This window comes from Aaosphaeria arxii (genome assembly GCF_010015735.1).
Source record: "Aaosphaeria arxii CBS 175.79 unplaced genomic scaffold BU24scaffold_4, whole genome shotgun sequence".
Taxonomy (NCBI): Eukaryota; Fungi; Ascomycota; class Dothideomycetes; order Pleosporales; genus Aaosphaeria; species Aaosphaeria arxii.
Genome location: NW_022983477.1, coordinates 994,086 through 1,012,156, shown reverse-complemented (window position 1 = coordinate 1,012,156; position 18,071 = coordinate 994,086). Strand labels below are relative to the sequence as shown.

The window sequence follows — 18,071 nt, the reverse complement described above, 5'->3', positions numbered from 1 at the left end:
AGGATAAAGATTCCCCATTAGCCGCCTCCACTGCTCCTCCATCGGCAGGTAACCACTTGCGAACTGAAAGAGCTGCCCGCTTACGCATGCTCCATGTAGTTCGAGTGGATTTGCGAACTTGAGAAGCGTGGTGTAAATTTCGATCAGTGTGCACTTTTCTTCAGATGTGTGGCAGTGTGTGAATCCGTAGTCAATGAGGACTGTAGGCGACGGGGTGTAATCAACCGGATTTCTGATCTGAGAAACCACTTGAGGTCCCACACGGATGGGCGGGGGCCATGTGGACCCGAGGACAAGAACTCTTCTAAGAATGGAAGTCTGGATCGTCGTTCTCTCAAGCCTTTCAAATCCATGAGTTTGATGAGTGTTCCGGCTTCATACGCTTTCCAGAACTCCGTGAATGTAGCGAGCGGAGCGGTACCGCTTGGGCGTTTATTAAACTTGAAGAAGGCACTATCGTCGCTTTTTGCGAGTAGAAGCCGGTAAATCTCCACCAAAATACTTTCCTCACCCTGTCCACGGCAGGTTACGAACCCGAACGTGTACCAATTTCTTTCTATCTCATTGGGAATGCAATGGTAGACTGCCTGTGCTAATATGATATAACTATCTCTCTTTGCTTCTGGTCTAAGATCCTTTGGCTCCGTGTTGTAATCTTCACTATCCAGGTAAGATATAGCCTGGTCGTAGAGGATTGTTTTTAGCTTTTGTTTTGCTTCCTCTTTGGTCGTTGGGTGTTCAAGAATATTAGAGTTTTTTAGAAACCAGGGAAAGTATCCTCCGCGGAATTGTTCCGGAATATTGAAATAGAACTCTTTGATCTTTTCAGTCAAGATTTCTGCAGTACGCCATTTGTGTACATCTTCCGGTGAGACCTGCTCGGAGAGGAAAAGGCCACGGTAGAGACCCAAGAGATAAGTTTTATCGATTCCAACAAGTGCGTCAAACCCAAAGTCCTCGAGAACTTCGTCCTCCGGAGGCATGCGATCCTCCGCCAGTGATTTCCACAGATAGTCGGCGGTGGTCAGTGGTCGTTCTGAGCACGTGAACAGATGTCTATCAAATCTTTTCTGCTGGCAGGCATCGCTGCAAAAAAAGTCCCGATTGCAAAGACTGCACCTTCTCGTTGTCGGTTTGTCACATATGGCACAGCTGTGTTTCAGCTCAATGCCTTCCGGCTTCGAATATGGCTGCGTGACGGATCCATGTATTTTCTCTATTTGCCTGTTGATTTTCAGCGCGAACGATTTCGGAAAGACCAAGTTAAAAAGGCCGAGGATAATGAAGGTGACTAACCCTTTGAACATTGCTGCAACTCTGTTGAGTTCTGTCTTGATCCTGAGGCGTCCAATCCCCAAGTCTTCACTTGAGTCTTGCTCCTGTCGAACGCTGAAGTCACTGTTTTTGCCAACGACCGAGGTTCTCTCCAACGGAAGATAGTTTTCAACTGATGCCGTTAGTTGGTTCTGGACCTCGATTTGTACCGACACGAGTGCCTTGGCCGTCCTATCTGCCCGGCCAGGCAGGAGTTGATTGACAATCGGCATGGTCCATGGCCTGAAAAGGCGGCCATGGCACCCTCTTGTCGTGAACCGCCCGTACGACTGTAGGAAGTTATGATACATGAAGCAGCTGAGCTTACTACACCCAATGTATGGAAACGGGTTGGACGCAGATGACGCCCTGGAGTTCAGGAACATCAGCATTTGCACCTCGCAATGGATGTTGGGGCACTGATTTTGTCGTTCAGTGAATTCATGTTCCGCCCTCTCGACCGTCCATTTCTGACATAAGACAGCTTTTGTCGTAGCAGGATTCAGAGTCAACTGGAGAAGACCAAAGGTTTGGCTCAAACTCAGCGGGCATCGAGACATATGTGAAGGCACGACCGGACGTGGAACCAAGATGACTGAGACTTGTGCGAAACTTGGGAGTGCAAGAGCGATGTCCTTGAAAGTCTGGAATGCAACTCTGAGACGGGCAAACGAACAGATGGTGAACCACAACTTCTTTGACTTCGACGTTGCACTGGGAGAGCTGTGGAGTATCTTTTCAATGTTTCTCGTCTGGCGCAAATCGTAGCATGCGATAGCAAGTTTTGCGTGCCTGTCATGGACATGATCATTGTTGGGAGTGTGATCGAAGAGAATGCCTCGCAGGCAAGACAGGGCTGCATCAAGTGCCATGGTATCGTTCTGAGTGCAAGTGGCCCCATATGCTTTGAAACTTGCCCTCAGTGCAGGAACGTGGTCTTTTGAAATCCGGTTCCGATGATACGAGATAATCTCTTCCCACAGCAACGTTTTAGGTTGGTCACCTGGAGATAGCTTAACTTAATTTACGGATCTCAATGACCTTAACGCAGAACGTACCTTCATCAACAGATAGCGCCCCCAAAAGCTCCCCAATTCTATCAAACACAGGCTGGTCAATTTCTGAAAAGCCATCATTGCGAGCAATCCAGATAGCGACATTATCTTCAGCCTCCTCCAATACGGAGCAGGCAACTCCCGTTCCTCCTTTCTTATTCGCTGCAAACTCCGCCAAACAGTCAAGGAGCTTCTTTTTCAACTTCTCGTGCCCTGAACCTGATAGGAATCGAGCAACGTCAGTGCCTCCCATGCTGGGCGCATATTCGTCTTCATTGTCACTGTAAGTCCAATCCTCTTCAAGCGCTACGCTAGATAATGAAGCCGGTTCGGCCTGTCCGCCATTCCGGAGTGAGAGGAGATTCGCAAGAGAGTGGAAATGTGTCCAGTCTAAGCCGGAGGAGCTCCAGTCGAAACTTTCACTCATTGTGAGAGCAGAAACCCTGGAAGTACATTAGTAGTAGAAGCTATGCGGGGAAAATTGCTTCACGCTACTTACAAGGCAGTAGTTGTTCATGAAAGTTTTCAGACAAAAAGAAAAGCCTCTTTGCAACGTGTGTGACTAGGATCGTAATTTCAACGACAGACCTGGAAGTAGTTGATATATGACTTTCGCAGTGCGGGGCAGCATCCAAGGGATTGTAGGAATTCTTTTCAGGCAGCAGTGAATAAATGGGAGAAAACATTTCTATAGGCGACGCGTCTACGCTGAGATGATTGCTTTGTGTCACCCAATCAAGGATTGAGTTACACAAACATAGAAATGCGAGATTCCGATAGAACTAAGAGACGAACCAGTCACTGACATATGACTCTATCCCAAGAATAAAAGTCTTCTCCTAGGTATATTGAATACAATCTTTTCTCTATAACCAGTCCGTACGTTGGATCAAGATCTCCCAAAGCACGGAGAAGCGCGGCCATCTTTGCATTTGTCGTTACTTCTCCCCGCGGCAGAATCGTGAGCCAAAATTTCAGGACCATTGAACCTCCTACCCAGCAACTGACAATGCCAATCCTTAGAATTCCCACTGAGCAACCTGATATTCGCAACCGTAACATGCGCGTCCATCTCCTCCTTATCAAGTCTAATCTTGAGTGCCAGCGAAAAGAGTCCGAGCTGGACTCAGTGGCAGAGGTGCGTGGCCTGGACGATGTGAGGAAGCTTGTAGTACTAGAAGTGACAGCGAAGAATAATACCTCTCCCAAACTCAGGGTTCATTATTTCTCACGCAGACACCGACCACGCTTGGACACTTGAGCTGACAAAGACATCACAATGAACAAAGGCTTCAGGCGCACACAAGATCACAGAACAATAACATCAAAGAAAGCCAGATACAGCAGATTTGATAAAAAGAATAATATTGGGTCGTTAGTGTAATACAAATGCAGAGACTTTCCATCGAGGCGAACTCAATGTGTAGGACGTTGTGCAGCACCGGGGAAAATGTGGGTATTGATATGGAGAGACTTGGGGGGCCATTGGGTATTATGCAAATCATTTGTCTAGTAGATCGCTAGAAGCCGATGGAAAAAGAAAGAAAAGAGAGGGGCGGGAGCTGGAAAATATGGTCGTTGTTTCCGAAGGTTTCGTCGTACTCTTCTTCTGTCGGGAGATTTTTACGCTACACTCGATGCCATCGTTATCGCCGAAACAGAGTACGCACTGCATATGTTCCTGTCAGCGCAAAGAAATCGTCACAAGTGCTTTGCGAGTAGACAGGGAGATATGAGTTGGGATGGCTCGGTGCTTGGGTTTAGACGTGGGAGGGGGCACGGCTGGTGTGTTGGGTTCGTGCCTTGTGAGCCTTGAGGAACGTGAAGGTGCCCCAAGCGGCAGTGAACATCCAGAGAAGCATGTTGGCGAGGTCGACCCAGACCGCGTTCTTCATGCGGATGATGCCCTTGTTGCCCTCGGGATCCTCGCTGATGTACATCTTCCCGAAGATGCCGAAGAGAACGAGGTAGAAGAACCAAGTGAGGTGATCAATAGCGCAGAAGAACCATTGCTTAACAATGGCGAGGACGATGGCGAAAAGGGCGCTCCAGGTTCCGATCGCGACGGCGTATGCCCACTTGGCATCGATGTATTTGCCCGCTCTACGGGCGCGGTCTAGATCCTGTGCGTAGAGACCGATGACGGCGACACCGAGTGCGAACTGGATGAGGCGAATGAAGATGCGCAAAATGAGGGTTGGGGTTACAGATGCTCGTGCTTCATTCTTAATGCCTTCTTTCTCCCCTCTCATAGAGCCGAGGAGCTTACCACCAAGGAACCTCATGACGAAAGGAACTACCATTGTTAGTCTATGGGGTTCTCTTGTAGATGTTGCGCGGATTGCGTACGTTGGGAGTTGGGAAGCGTTGAGAAAGCTGGTGCTGGTGCTGGTGATTATAGGTTCGGGTTGCCGTTTTAGGGACGCGAAGTGGAAATGGGTATAATCGTGGTGGTCGGTGGAGGAGAGAAAGTAAGTTGGAGAAAGACGGCGGTGTTCGGTGGGTGTGATAAAATAGTTTGTCGACTGGAGAATAGAACAATAGCGTTGTTTGTTCAAACAGAGTTGACAACAATAGTCTTATTGTAGAGCGCAGGGTTGAATGAGATTTTATTGTGACGCTGGGAGTTGGATCGAAGTGCAGGTGAAGTGCGCAAGATAAAGTGCCGTGCAGGGATTATTGGAAGGTATGACGATGACGCTATTACTTTGTAGATGTGATGTGGTCGAGGCTGCCAGGCTTGTTTGAATGACCACGGGGCTATTTCTTGCTCGCTTGCTTGCTTGTATCGTAAAAGAAGAAGTGATCTACAAGCAGGGGTGGGGGGAGAGGTCGAGGAAGAGTGAACCAATAAATGACAAAGGTGGCTTGCACGAAGGGATAGCAAGAATTTACGAGTTGAACGTTTGACGATGAAGAATGTTGGCAAAATGGAAGTAAAAGAAACGTCGACTGTCAAAGCCGATGGGAAAGAAAGAGAGGGAAACGAGAAAAGGAAGAGGAAAAGGGTAGTTGGGTGAGGTGAAGGACTACTGTGAATGATTGAATGAAAGAGAAGAAAGAGGGATATTCAATGCCTCTTATATTAGCACTCCGATAGATGGATGGTGATTCATATTCATAGATGAGTCTGAAGTGTATCAGCGTACTGTATGGGGTCAATGACTTGTTGGGTGTAACGACATACACACAGAGAGAGTGAGGGATGTCCCACGATGATTGGACAGAATGGACGGATGACCTGATTGGGCGGAATGGACGATTGGCGCGTGTAGGAGTCATTTCTCTCCAATCATTCCATCTCCTTGGCACTCGTCATTGGCGCCGTCTATCGTGTCAGAGGCCTCATTGGCCTACAGCTCTTCGGCCTCAAACACGGTCACCATTATTTTTGTCGCGTTTCATCCTTTCCTATCCTCTTACTATGGTCATGGGCGCAAACACGGAACATAGCCGTCCATCGACTGCCTAGGACTTCGTCTTGTGGTCGACATAGACCGCGTGCAATCTCCTTCTGTCTAAGTCTTGGTGGAATGCGGGGCTTCGTACCCAGTAGACGCGCGAGTTGGAACCGCCATCGACACTCGGACATTTCATGCGATGGACATCTATTTTCGAACTTCAACGTTTTTCATTCTTTTAGGTCATGTACTCTTGGTCTGGCTGGTTCGCTCCACAATCCGCGTAACACGAGATCCGAAATGCCGAATCAAGGCTCCCTCTATGGAGAAGAATACTTGTACCCATACTGCTTCTTTGCTGCAGCGACCTGATCCTTCAACGTCTGTTCCTTGTCTGCGAACTCCTTGTCGTCCTTGAGCCGCTGCAGGTACGCGTCGTTCCCGAACGGTCCCTTCGCCGGAACTGCCAGTCCCTTCTGCACCGCCGGGCGTTCCGAGATGCGCTTCCACCACGCCTCCACATTGGGGAAATCGCTAATCTCAACACCAGAGAACCTCAAAGCATTCACCCAGCCAAAAGAGGCAATGTCCGCAATGCTGTACTTGTTTCCGACCAAGTAATCGGTGTCTTTGAGGTGGTTATCCAGGATGCCCACCAAGCGCTCGGTCTCGCCCGTGTATCGTTGCATGCCGTACGCGATGCGCTCTGGCGCAAATCTCTGTGCTCCTTGTCAGCCTCAATGATCCTTTCGGTGCGGTGGAGTAGAACAAACGTTGAAGTGGTTGGCTTGGCCTTGCATGGGACTGTCCACAGTTAGTCGTTGTTCTTCAACTTCCAATTGCTCCGAATAGCCCTACCCAAGACCGCCGTGCTGCCAGGCCATCCATTGTTCCGCGCGTGATGCGTCCAATGGATCGCTGAAGCTAAATTTATGGTCGGGGTCGTAGTGGCGGGTGAGGTAGGTGAGGATGGCTAACACTGATTAGCTGCATAATTATCATTGCCATCATTTCGAACGGTAACTCACCAAGGCCCTCCTGCACGGCGAAGCCGCCCTGGTCGTGGTCTACGATGACCGGAATGCGACCGTTTGGACCAAGCTTGGTGAACCAGGGTTCCTTCTGGATGTTCTGACTAATGTTGATTCCCTGCCATGTGTAGTCCTAAGCTCTCGTCAGTGCCATGCGCAATCACTCATCAAGTTGTCCGGTTCACCTTTCCGTATGCCTCCTTCAGCTCCTCCAAGATGATAGAAGCTTTGACGCCATTGGGTGTACCCCAGGTAAGGAGCTCGATGCCCTTGTTAGCCTTGAGGCCTGTAGGTCGTTCGCCGGACATGTCGGAATCGTTCTGTAGACGGAAGGGAGTAGTATGGAAAGGGGAGCTCAGAAAGGGTGTGATGATACGTGGTGTGGTTCGTGAAGTGTGCTGGAGCTGTAGGCGGGGGAAAAGACGCAACAACGACATGGGGAGAAGCTTTAAAATGACACAAGAGGGGGGCTTTATGAAGTGCTTGCTCTCTCTCTCTCTCTGCAGTGCAAGCAATCCCCCGCCGTAGTCTCCAGTACAGTCTGCACAGAGGAGAGCACTGTGAGACCCTTAAATTGATGCTTAGCAATCGTCGACGTCACGCTAGCCCCGCGTACCCGCCCCGGTTATTTCTGTCAGCGGCCAGTTCGTCCGTTCATAGCGTCTCCATGTCTTTTGTCTATCTCTATCTAGGTAGTTAGCACTATCTGTCAGGAACGCGGGACTCGGCGTGAACTAAACGCGCGAGATGAGAAATGCATGCGTGGAAGTTACGAGCAACTAGGAAGCCATCGCGCTTGGAAAGCAACGAGTGTCTCCGTTACTGGCAGCAGTCAATAACCCTTCAGTTGGTGCTGGTAATACACACTAGACCCGCTTTGGACAAGCTTTCGGAGCGGGGTATGGACAAGCAACCCACGACCACCCACCTGCCTCGTACAAACTCCGTACATAAACTCATATCCTTCAATTCCGTCAAGTACTAGACCCCATAGTTTCTTCATTCTACATGAACAGTCCTTCCATGCCATTGCCCTCAGGTCTGCATTCATCTGGACTATTTAACGTCCTCTATTCACGTTCCTTCAACTCCTAGAATGCGATGCCATCTACCCTGACAACTGACATTGACCCTGACCATTGAAGAGGGAGACAACAGCACATGGTAGATAAGGAGTAAAGCTCTCCACTTCTGAGCGCTGTAACATTAATTGTCAAAATATTCACTTGTCATATTACATGCTCACGTCGACCCATTCATGCGCCATGTTCAGCAACTGCAACCAATCACAGGAATATGCAGACCCCATGCACGATTCTCAGCCTCGTTATGCGCTGGCTATCACCCCTTGACAATGTCTTCTACCTCTGACTACCAGTCGTCCCACTCGGACGTCCCTCGACGAATGCCTCTTGTCACCAGTGTTATGATTCTGCAGTGACCACTCCTCAGTGTTGACTTGACCAGCAGAGCGGTACGGATGCAAGGTACCAATAGCCGTGGCATACAGCCATACTTGCTATAGCACGATAGCGGCTGACCCATCAGATACTCTGCAGTAGCTCATCGACCGAGTTTCGAGAATTGATCCCATAGGATCAGGCGGCTTTCGCCTCACTGTCCTTACGTCGTTCCTCGTCTGCATCGGTAGCGCTCCGATTCCGGCTCAGTCTCTCGTTCATTCTCCCGTGTTAGTCTCGCAATGGCTTCGAAGGTGCTGGACATTCGGGAGGGGCAAGATGTATATGTCGAGGAAGATGAAAAGTTACCATACAGATTGGTCAGAAATCTCGGGCATGGGCACAGCGCCAACGTGGAGATGGTAGAGGACATATACACAGGCCGTGTCTTCGCCCGCAAGTTATTCCGCATACACAGGACTCGTGATCAGAGAAAGGCAATATTCGACAACGAAATCAAAATCATTCGTCGACTGAAGAATCATCGCCATATTATACGTGTCTTTGCGACCTACGTTGCGAAGAAGGAAGTCGGATTGATTCTGAGCCCGGTGGCGGACGGAGGAGATCTCGAATCGTTTCTGAACGATTTCGCGGTGGGGCAGATAGCTAGAAAGGGCACGACCGAAAGACGTCTGGTGCGAAAGTCTTTCGGATGTCTCGCTGCCGGTCTGGCTTTCATGCACCAACAAAAGATCCGACATAAAGATATCAAGCCTCGGAACATTCTCATTCATCGAGGAACGATGATCTACACCGATTTCGGCTATTCCTTTGACTACAGTCTGCCCGATGGGAGAAGCACCACTACCGGACGCCCAGACACATTCACTCGAAAGTACTGTGCACCTGAGGTGGTAGATTGGGAACCTCGAAACTCCAAATCCGACGTATTCTCACTAGGTTGCGTGTTTCTGGAGATGCTTGCCGTTCTCGACGCCCGCGCAACGCTTCCTCACTGCGATCAGCCGTATAGTGCAGTGGGGGAGGCTATCCAATGCTTGTTCGAGACCCTAGAAGAACGTCATTCCCGTAAAAATGTTGGATCACGTACTACAGTGACCCGTCTATGGAGTGTAATCTACAAAATGCTGTCATTTGACCCAACTCAGAGGCCAACAGCATCCTTCATCACGACCCACATACGAAAGCAGAGCCCAACTCACTTTTTCTGTAAGGACTGCTCGGATGAATCTGGAAATCTGGATCCAAAACCTTCAAATGGGGATCGCCGCAATCTAAAGATAGTAAAATCTAACAGAACTACCTCCGCCCGGCCCCAAAATTTGCGCCAGGCCTCAACAGACAGCACCCAGTCCAAAGAATACACTTGTTGTGATTCAACCATGGTACCTAGTATGTTCTGAATAGTTGTTCTCGACACGTCAATCCAGTACTAACGTGAATAGAAGCTCGTCGTCGCTCGAGAAGATGCAGCCATTGCAAACTATGGCAGCATGTCAATTGCATAGTCTTGGCGTCCATTCTCTCCGACGATGAAGAGTATCTGTGCGACAGATGCATCTCCCAATTACTCATTCAAAGACCACTTCCACCAATTTCCACTCCGTACGGTGTCATGGCTGCGGCGCCTCCCTATTTTGGAGTGCAATCTCCAAATTCGGTACACCCAGGTATGGCCGATAGACGTCTTGAATCCTTCAACAAACAGGCAGTTCCCACGCCACCGCTCCCTCTTAGACGACGGGGAAGTATTGGGCAATCTCCTCCTTTCGTATACACGAAGCCCGCGACTGGAACAGACTCACCAGGGGACAATGCACGAAAATCTAGACCACTACTGCTCGAGGCGCCGTCTCCCAGATTGAAGAGTGGCATTACCAGGTCATCCCTGCCGAGGGGACAGTCGTTCGGATCGGATAGCGCTCCCATGCCACCGTCTCCTGGAACGACGACACTTGACATAAGACCCAAAAGAAGGCTTGCGCAGAGGTCCGCTGTAAATCGATCATTGCCAGAGGATTCCGAACCCTCTCGCTTTTCCATCACTCTAAGACCGGGCGATTTGCAAGCGGAATCGAGTTGGGATGAAGAATCGGAGGATGAGGAATTGGAGAGTGATGAACCAGAGGATGAATGCGAAAGTGATACACCTTTCGGCGAACCATATACACCATATGAAGAGCCACCAACGTCCTCCACAAGGGCTCGAACGTTCGGTGACGATAATATCAAGCGATCTAATCATGCCGAGGTTGCTAGCAGCAACCGGAGAACACCAACCACATATCATCATCTTACTGGACATGGTACTCTATCCCTACGTAATTCAGGGTTAGGAGGAGGTCGAATCGTGATCGACGAGGGGACGAACGGGACTTCAATCAGAGTGTTCGGTATGGAGCAAGATGATGAGAAACTCCCGAGACAGCGAAGGCCTTAAGGTAGCGATTATAAAATCCATCTATAAATTCCGAGACTAATGCATTTACGCACGCAATAGAGCAAAGTAACATCGAATGAGCCAATCGCAATACTAATGAATGCTATGGCTTCTATCTCTTTTCAGCCCTGTTTGCTCACTTTCTTGTTTTCATTTACAATACTCTCCTTCGTCTTCATCTCGGTGCTCTCTATTATCCCAGCGACTCAGAATATTCGTATAAAACTCTTTACTACAATGAAATATCACGACAATCCTTCTTCCATAGTTTCTAGTCTTTTCAACTTTTTCAGCATATTCTACAGGTCCGTACATCTATTCTTGGTAGGAAAACAGGTACTTGCAAGCTACGAAAGTGGGGAATATAGCTAGGTCTTTTATGTTCGAGATCTTTTGTTCTCTTCGGGCACAATATGGTTACCTTCGATACTCTACCCTATATAGAGCGTAAAGCAACAAATGTCAGTTCACTGGTTTACATTCAAATCCAAGGGCGGAAAATGATTTCAACCTATGGAAGGGCAACAGTAAGTTAAAAACAATAGAGATGCCACCCAGTCTAAACTAGACTATACTACAATTTTATCCAGAATACACCACGAACCGCGTCATTGCTAATCCACCAACGCCGCTAACTACATGAGAAACCTTCGCCCCGGGTGACATTACCAACCCCGTCGTATGTCTCCTTTTCAGGATACGCGCACAGGTGCCGCTTGATGATGGGGTCAGTTCCCACGCTCGTCGCGGCGAGGGTCGTAGGGGCGACTCCCTCTTCAACCCACCTGACCAAGGCATCGAAGGTTGTGTCGGGGAAGGCGCCCGGGCCAGTGAAGCAGTGAGCAATGCCTGGAGCGAGGAACATGCGGTAGTAGTCGGCCGCATTGGGATCATGTGCAAGTACGTCGTCATAATACTTTTGGGATCCGCGAGTTGGAATGACAGCATCGATCTAAAGCATGGGTTTTCAGGACTATGCTATTTCAAAAAGCAGGCAAGTGGCTTTTTCCAAAAGAAGGACTTACCATGCCATGATACCCAATCATCTTGCCACCCCGGTCGCGGAAGGCGGAGAGGTCGGGGTCAGCGGTCTCTAGGAAGGAAGCGTATTGCTGGAACGATTCCTGGGCGATGCGATCGAACTCGGCTTGGGAGACGTTCGCGAAGACACCTGTCATATCCTTGTAAAGAAATGATCCAACCCAGGACTCATACAGGGCGTTCTTGCGGCGTATGCAAGTGCCATTAGAGCAAGTTGTGGGAATGACGGCGCCGTCGCTATCAGAACCCACGAGCGTCGCATCCTTGTTTATGCCAAACCAAATTTGGGAGCCATCAGCTCGCTTTGCTCCACCCCACTGTGGTATCGATGAAGTTAGTGGCCGTATTACAGAAACGAGTAGGATGACTTACAGCTCCTCCAACAATGGCGGCCGCTTTGGCGCTTATGGTAAGGGGAGTGCCAAAGTCGGTACAGTTGTCAATGACTGTGCCAACAAGTGACGTCGGGTCAAATGTACAATTTTCAGGATCAGAGATGATACCATCTAGCACTCCGTCATTGCCGTCGCAGGCGGAAATAGCGGCTGCCGTGAAGGCGGAAATCTCGCAGGATGGTGGCGCGTAGTTCAAGGAGTCCATAAGGAACAGTGGATATAGTCCAGAAACAAAGAACCTATTCCAGTTGATGGCCGGGGCGCTTGCAGCGATACCATCGTAGGCATCGGGATACCTCTGGGCAATCAGATGGCCTTGACGACCACCCTGAGAGCAACCATTAAAATATGAAAACTTGGGAGACTGGCCGTAGAAGCTTTGAATGACACTCTTGCTGATGACGGCAGTCTCATTAAGCGACGTCGATCCTAAGTTCTCCAAAAGATTGAGATTGACGTTCCCAGGACTAACAAGACCCCAGTTGATCGGAGTAGCCTCAGAACCCAATCCAGCATCGGTACCAGCGGTGGCGTAGCCTTCTCCCATGGCTGCCTTCATGGCCTGAAGACCCGCATAGTGTAGACCAGCTTGATATCCAGCACCACCCTGTGTTTGCAGTCGTTCATTCCAGGTCCCATCGGCAGGCATCCATACCTGAACGTTGATGTTGTCGTTGCGGCCAGGGTGAGTGTAAGTTACAGTGACATTGCAGAAGTCAAGACTCTTGATTGAGACGCGGCCATGATTTGAATAGAAGCCAGGGGGTATGCTCTCGGTGAGATTGGTGACTAGATTGGCCTGAACGCTGAGAACCTCAACGCCAAAGACCGAGGGATGTGGGATGGCTGCAGCCGTGCAGTTGAGAGCCATCTCTGGAAGAGCAGGAATTGAGCAAATAAACATTGGCTTAAAGACTGGAAAATGAGAATGTTATTTGCGCCTGAACAGATAGCTTCTGCGACAGTCTCTTGGAATACTTTTATACCTGTCAACATGGCAGCTCCTTATAAAGCCAGACAGGCTCTAAGTAAATCTCTGCCGTATATCTAAACATTGTCATCCTAGCAGCGCAACAAATGGTCCGAGTATGAAGCCTGTGAGCGTATCGAACCGTATAACATAAGATACAAGAAAGATTTCTAGGCTCTGTCAGGAGTAGCAGTCGTCTATGTAGTTGGAAGAGTTAGTGTAAAGGTGAGGATTTCTTAGACCTTCTGTAACTTGAACGAGTCTAAGAATCACCTTAATGATGCCAATTCTTCGAACGCGGAGCTGATACTACTCCTAATAGCGTCTAGGAATCCTTTTTCTCTTCCCAATTATGACCGTTTCATAATAGTACGAGTAGGCTTAAGCTGGGGCGGGCGTATTAACTAGCGCGGCCCGGCAGCGATTCGTATATAACGGACGAATCATGCACCGCTAAATACGTAGTAGCGCACCCAGTGAATACGGTGCGTGTAGGTGAAAGCATTACGCAACCTGGCAAACGATGTGCTTCCCAAATCGTGAAACAACTCATGGAATCTAGATAGGAGGCTCATGAATGTGTAGTAATAAAATCCTGTTCAGGGGAAAGGACCGAAAACATGTTCGATAATCATCTTACCAAACTCTATCGCAGACCTTTGCTGCATCACCCTCTTCAAGCGCGTAGGTTTGTCTTTGAGGATGTTTCTCATAAAAGGGCATGGATCATATTCGAAGGTCGACTAAAGATGAAAAAGGAATCCCACCAATCTACCCTTAGTAACTACAGAGAGAAGCTTCGATCACAAGTATCCGAGTAGCTCTAGTTCATACCTCACTGTTCTGAGCTGAATTCGCAGTCTTTTAATGTGTCTTCCATCCAAATCAGATCAAGGAAATCCTGAATCAGGAGGGCCTGTGGTATGGAATCTCGATGCCTCTCTCTGTATGTGCCTTGACGCGAGAGTTCCTATCTGGCTGAGAGCTGGATCCGTATGACAGCTACCATTGAATTTATGATTCTCATTAGCTCATCCGGACGGAACGTTTCTTGCTGAACTGCAGTATAGCGTATAGCTGGCCAGTATAGACTGTAATGCCGTCTTCGCTAGCAGCCATGCTTAAGTTAGGTCTTTGGTTGGTTCGCCGCAACTACATGCCTACCAAAGTGAGTACCAGTGTAGGACAGAAGTGCTAGGGACAAGCTGATCCAGGGAATTGCCTTGGATTGAAATGTTTGACCACCAACTATCAAAAATCCAAGTTGGCAGGTTCAGTGTTCAGGCCATCGGAAGGAAATCCCAGTTGTAAAGAGCCGAAAGGTCGAGCAGCATTCATACTCCTTGTAGATTACGTTGAGGGTTGGCCATCCCACGATTATTTCATCAATGCCATATGACAACTTGATAACGGACTATTATTACGGATTGTCTAAGACAGCTCTTGGGTGCACCATCCACTCGTCCCAATGAGAGCCTAGATGCCTGGAGAGATGTTCTATAAGGATCCGGCCAGCATCACCGAAGACCCAGAAATTGCGTTCTTCCCAGAGTAGCATAGCCCAATAGGCCAGGATTACCAAGGACACTGGTTGACGTTCCTCTAATAATTCAATGAATTCGGAAGAGATCCGGATTGGCCAGGACAACACGATATGGGTTGGATACGGTGTGGGGAGAGAACGATGAGTGCTGAAAACCCAGCGAAGAATCTCAACAGCCTCACAGCATGCTTTGTGCGGGCCTAGTCCAAGCCTCGAAGATGAGCGCTCGAGAAGGCTAGCTAAAGGGTCACATTCGTTTTCTGTACCTTGAAGCCGCTGCTGCGCCAGGTCCCCTTGCTCCTCTATATGGCGGACGATGTGCCTTAGATCCGTCTGACGAAGGATATGCCAGCTCTGCTGAGTGATAACGTGAACACCATGGTGAATGCGGAGGTAATGAGTGAATTTGTCGAGCAGGTCAGTAAAGTCTCGATGTGTCGCCACTGTGTCCACCAGGGTGTGCAAGCCGAGCGCTGAGGAGAAGATGAACATGGCCAGGCAGTTTTCCTCATTTACCTGAGGAGCCTCGGTGTTAAAGCGCGTCAAAGCGCGTGTCTGAAGCTCTGATGCTTGTCGAAAGTACTGGTCTTTGTGGATGCCATGTTGAAGAGTGCCGAGGTGGGTAGCCGACAGCGCCAGCAGCTCGTCCAGCAGATAGGGCGCTGATATGGCAGCGCTGAATATCGATTCGTAACACTGTCTGGCATTTATAGGATCAACCATGAATAGGCCAGGATGCAATCGCAGAACTTCGTTCTCTAAGTGGTGCAGAAGTACCATGTGGCTTAGGTTGAAGAGGCCTGGCTCAAGAGGATCCGGCGAGGGGACAGCCGGTACATGACTGTCAACAGCGGCAACATCACTGTCGGCGACAAACCACGTAGGCTTTACAGTGCCGCAAAGTGTGGTAGCATTTGAGGAGACGGTGGAAGCCTGACCTGGCGAGTGCGCTGGGTCGCTTCTCAGCCAGTGGTGATGTGGCTCGAGGTCAAGATAAGAACATCGTCGATTGGTTGCGGTGCAATTGACACAGGAAGGGCGGGTCTCGTCACACTTGGTATGGCGTTGCTTGCACTCTTCCAGCCATGTCAGTTGTGAGCTTCTCTTGGTCACGGGTAAAACTGTGGGCTGGATGAGTGAATGCATACCTTTACACCCCTTGCGCGACTTCTTGTGCGAACGCCTTAATTGCATGTTAGGGTTTGCGGGCATCTGGACGGCTCGTAGCGATATCAACGGAGTGCGACGCAAGAAAATGGGGAAATGCCGTTAAAACCCCGTCCGTCTGGAGATCGTGTAGGTGCATTCAGTAATTTAGTGCGTGGCCGCCTACTGGGCATGGTACTACTTTAAGTACCTGCGTGCCTGCGTAGCTAAACTAGTTCTCCGTACTTGTCGTTAACCACTATTTTATGGCATAACCATGCCACGTGCGAGGCGATTCCCAATAGGCGGCGACAGTAATCTAGCGTAAGAGATGGAAACGGAGATCTCAATAATTCGATATTTTTAGGATTTTAAATAAATCTAGGTACCGTCTCCTTACATCACGATTCGTGCTGGTTCTTCCGCACCTTCGGCTTCTTCCCCTAACCAGCTATTCATCTCAATAATTACGGCACCATAAAAAACGTGAGGATGCGAGCCGTTGTGTAGCCCAGCAATGCCCCCCTACCGCTACCTAGATCTACGCCAAATCTATGGCCTGAACTGTCTCCACGACATGCCCGCCGGCTTCACTAGGAGCTTCAAGCCATTCGTGCACTCGGGTTCCTCGCTGCGAAGAAGTGCAGCGATCTCGCCTGGATGCTTCCAGTGTAGGTAAGTCACAGCCAGAAACATGAGAAGCGAGTCCATGATATAGAAATACACCTCTGTCGTCTGCAGAACCCCGTCACTTCCTTCGATGAACTCGATTGCGCGGAACAGCGAGCGAACCATGACGAAGAAGCTAAAGATGTAGAGCGTCCAGAGATAGCTCAGCCATCGTATTTCGGAACGACTCGCTGCCCTTGTCGGCATGAGTTTCATGGATCGATGGAACATAAGGGCTACCACGACAAAGAAAGCGAACCAGACAAGCTGTAGAATGAGACTTGCAATAATGATCCCATTTCCAATCTTGGCCAGCTTAGGAACCGCACGGGATCCCCCCATAAGTCCTCCAGCTGCGGTAGTTAGCACCCGACAGAGAGCACCGCCTATGGAGACAACTTACCTGCACATTGCATGAAAAGGCAGAATAGATCTCCCGCCAGGAACGTCTTGGTGATGACCCTTCTTTTGATGATAACATGAGAGTCCCCATCCGTGAGCTTTACGATTCGGCCAAGAAGGACATAAACCGAGGCAGAGAACAGCGCAGGAGCAAGCAAGATGAACACGCTCTGGATGATGTATGGCATCATTCTCCAGCAGCCTGGCTCTTGTCGGGCCGATGCTGTTCGAGCAGCGTATCCGATGAATTCAGCTGTGATGTCACCATGTGAGCTAGGTTATTGATCTGTAGGCACTGAAGCAAGTGTACAGCCTAGTAGTTGGGTGTGAGCTCCTTACCGAAACAGCCACCACACAGAGCCCCCAGGAACCAGGCCTTTGTTCGGTACATCTGCCAGAGATGCACAATAGTCGAACTCAAGAACAGCAAGCAGAAGATCACTGCAGCTGCGACCGAGGGAACATATCGGTAAAATGAAAATGTAGCAGTTTGCCAATTGGGGTTGCAGACGGACGCCATCGGGGACACAGCAAAGGCTCAATAGGAATACGCCGTAGATGAGGGGAAGCAAAATTGTGAGCAAGTTGTTCAAGATTGGTGAAAACAATCTAAAGTCAAGGAACAATATGAGCAGCGAAGGAGCAATGAGAGTTCCTAGCTGGGGATCATGAACAGTTATATAGCATTAAAGTCCCTTATTCCTAGACACGGCCGTCCATAGATCTGGGTTTACCTAGCTCCACTAAGTAGCATGCATTCTTAATCGTCTAAGGAGGTAGAAATTATCCATTTGATCGAAACGCCGTAAAGATAATACGCAAAATTGTGTAGTTCCACCCGTATTGCTCCAAATGGCTGATTGGCTATTGAAGAGACTTGATTAGATTAGCCAATCACATGTCGTTAAATACGGACGCTAACGATGAACACGGTCAATACAACCAAGGATGGTAGATCGTCAATGCTACAGTTGAAGTGACACTATCTATTTCAGGGCTTTGAATCCTCACTAGTGAAATGTTCTAAACCAGCAGTGAATGGCAAGTAGCACATAAAAGAAGTTCAATAGATGGACGGAAAATACTGTATTACGAGTGCCTACACACGCTACGCTACTTCAATTAGTCTACAATACAAGGTACAGATCGGCTCCAAGCGACGTTTAGCTCCAAGAACGACTTCTTACTTGTACTTTTGCAATCATCACGACAGTCTTCTTCTGTGTTCACAACTATGCAC

At 49.1% G+C, this 18,071-nt stretch overlaps 8 protein-coding genes across 8 annotated transcripts; 2 read left to right on the top strand and 6 right to left on the bottom strand.

The window, feature by feature from the left end:
- Positions 1-143: 143 nt before the first annotated feature.
- On the bottom strand, positions 144-2,796 carry BU24DRAFT_480328 (uncharacterized protein; the record flags this gene model as incomplete). The annotated part of the gene is made up of 2 exons (XM_033533123.1): positions 144-2,317; positions 2,373-2,796. 2 exons carry the CDS (start codon positions 2,794-2,796, stop codon positions 144-146), a joined length of 2,598 nt encoding a protein of 865 aa, XP_033383912.1.
- A 1,205-nt stretch (positions 2,797-4,001) lies between these two features.
- Positions 4,002-4,912, bottom strand: BU24DRAFT_180603 (uncharacterized protein). The gene is made up of 2 exons (XM_033521614.1): positions 4,719-4,912; positions 4,002-4,665 (listed from the first exon to the last, which is right to left on the bottom strand). Exon 2 carries the CDS (start codon positions 4,652-4,654, stop codon positions 4,130-4,132), a length of 525 nt encoding a protein of 174 aa, XP_033383911.1. The 5' UTR covers positions 4,655-4,665; positions 4,719-4,912; the 3' UTR covers positions 4,002-4,129.
- Positions 4,913-5,512: 600 nt separating this feature from the next.
- Positions 5,513-5,966, top strand: BU24DRAFT_180606 (uncharacterized protein). Its single transcript, XM_033521615.1, has one exon. It carries the CDS (start codon positions 5,575-5,577, stop codon positions 5,839-5,841), a length of 267 nt encoding a protein of 88 aa, XP_033383910.1. The 5' UTR covers positions 5,513-5,574; the 3' UTR covers positions 5,842-5,966.
- A 124-nt stretch (positions 5,967-6,090) lies between these two features.
- On the bottom strand, positions 6,091-7,109 carry BU24DRAFT_461811 (glutathione S-transferase II; the record flags this gene model as incomplete). Its single annotated transcript, XM_033531929.1, has 5 exons — positions 6,091-6,489; positions 6,544-6,574; positions 6,629-6,743; positions 6,799-6,934; positions 6,987-7,109. 5 exons carry the CDS (start codon positions 7,107-7,109, stop codon positions 6,091-6,093), a joined length of 804 nt encoding a protein of 267 aa, XP_033383909.1.
- Positions 7,110-8,417: 1,308 nt separating this feature from the next.
- Positions 8,418-9,795, top strand: BU24DRAFT_180686 (kinase-like protein). The gene is made up of 2 exons (XM_033521616.1): positions 8,418-9,610; positions 9,671-9,795. Exons 1-2 carry the CDS (start codon positions 8,504-8,506, stop codon positions 9,731-9,733), a joined length of 1,170 nt encoding a protein of 389 aa, XP_033383908.1. The 5' UTR covers positions 8,418-8,503; the 3' UTR covers positions 9,734-9,795.
- A 1,501-nt stretch (positions 9,796-11,296) lies between these two features.
- BU24DRAFT_347201 (putative feruloyl esterase) lies at positions 11,297-12,972 on the bottom strand (the record flags this gene model as incomplete). Its single annotated transcript, XM_033523516.1, has 3 exons — positions 11,297-11,617; positions 11,691-12,023; positions 12,079-12,972. The coding sequence occupies 3 exons, from the start codon at positions 12,970-12,972 to the stop codon at positions 11,297-11,299; spliced, it is 1,548 nt and encodes a 515-aa protein (XP_033383907.1).
- Positions 12,973-14,191: 1,219 nt separating this feature from the next.
- BU24DRAFT_180581 (uncharacterized protein) lies at positions 14,192-15,915 on the bottom strand. The gene is made up of 2 exons (XM_033521613.1): positions 15,763-15,915; positions 14,192-15,690 (listed from the first exon to the last, which is right to left on the bottom strand). The coding sequence occupies exons 1-2, from the start codon at positions 15,824-15,826 to the stop codon at positions 14,492-14,494; spliced, it is 1,263 nt and encodes a 420-aa protein (XP_033383906.1). The 5' UTR covers positions 15,827-15,915; the 3' UTR covers positions 14,192-14,491.
- A 397-nt stretch (positions 15,916-16,312) lies between these two features.
- BU24DRAFT_480323 (RTA1-domain-containing protein) lies at positions 16,313-17,351 on the bottom strand (the record flags this gene model as incomplete). The annotated part of the gene is made up of 3 exons (XM_033533122.1): positions 16,313-16,782; positions 16,833-17,084; positions 17,171-17,351. 3 exons carry the CDS (start codon positions 17,349-17,351, stop codon positions 16,313-16,315), a joined length of 903 nt encoding a protein of 300 aa, XP_033383905.1.
- Positions 17,352-18,071: the final 720 nt, after the last annotated feature.

Excerpts from the sequence above, each read along its gene's own strand:
- BU24DRAFT_180603 (XM_033521614.1), bottom strand. The coding sequence starts at position 4,654 with ATGAGGTTCCTTGGTGGTAAGCTCCTCGGCTCTATGAGAGGGGAGAAA.
- BU24DRAFT_180606 (XM_033521615.1), top strand. The coding sequence starts at position 5,575 with ATGTCCCACGATGATTGGACAGAATGGACGGATGACCTGATTGGGCGG.
- BU24DRAFT_180686 (XM_033521616.1), top strand. The coding sequence starts at position 8,504 with ATGGCTTCGAAGGTGCTGGACATTCGGGAGGGGCAAGATGTATATGTC. Across the intron at positions 9,611-9,670 it reads CTTGTTGTGATTCAACCATG|AAGCTCGTCGTCGCTCGAGA; the intron begins GTACCTAGTATG and ends TAACGTGAATAG.
- BU24DRAFT_180581 (XM_033521613.1), bottom strand. The coding sequence starts at position 15,826 with ATGCCCGCAAACCCTAACATGCAATTAAGGCGTTCGCACAAGAAGTCG. Across the intron at positions 15,691-15,762 it reads GTCGCGCAAGGGGTGTAAAG|AGTGCAAGCAACGCCATACC; the intron begins GTATGCATTCAC and ends CATGGCTGGAAG.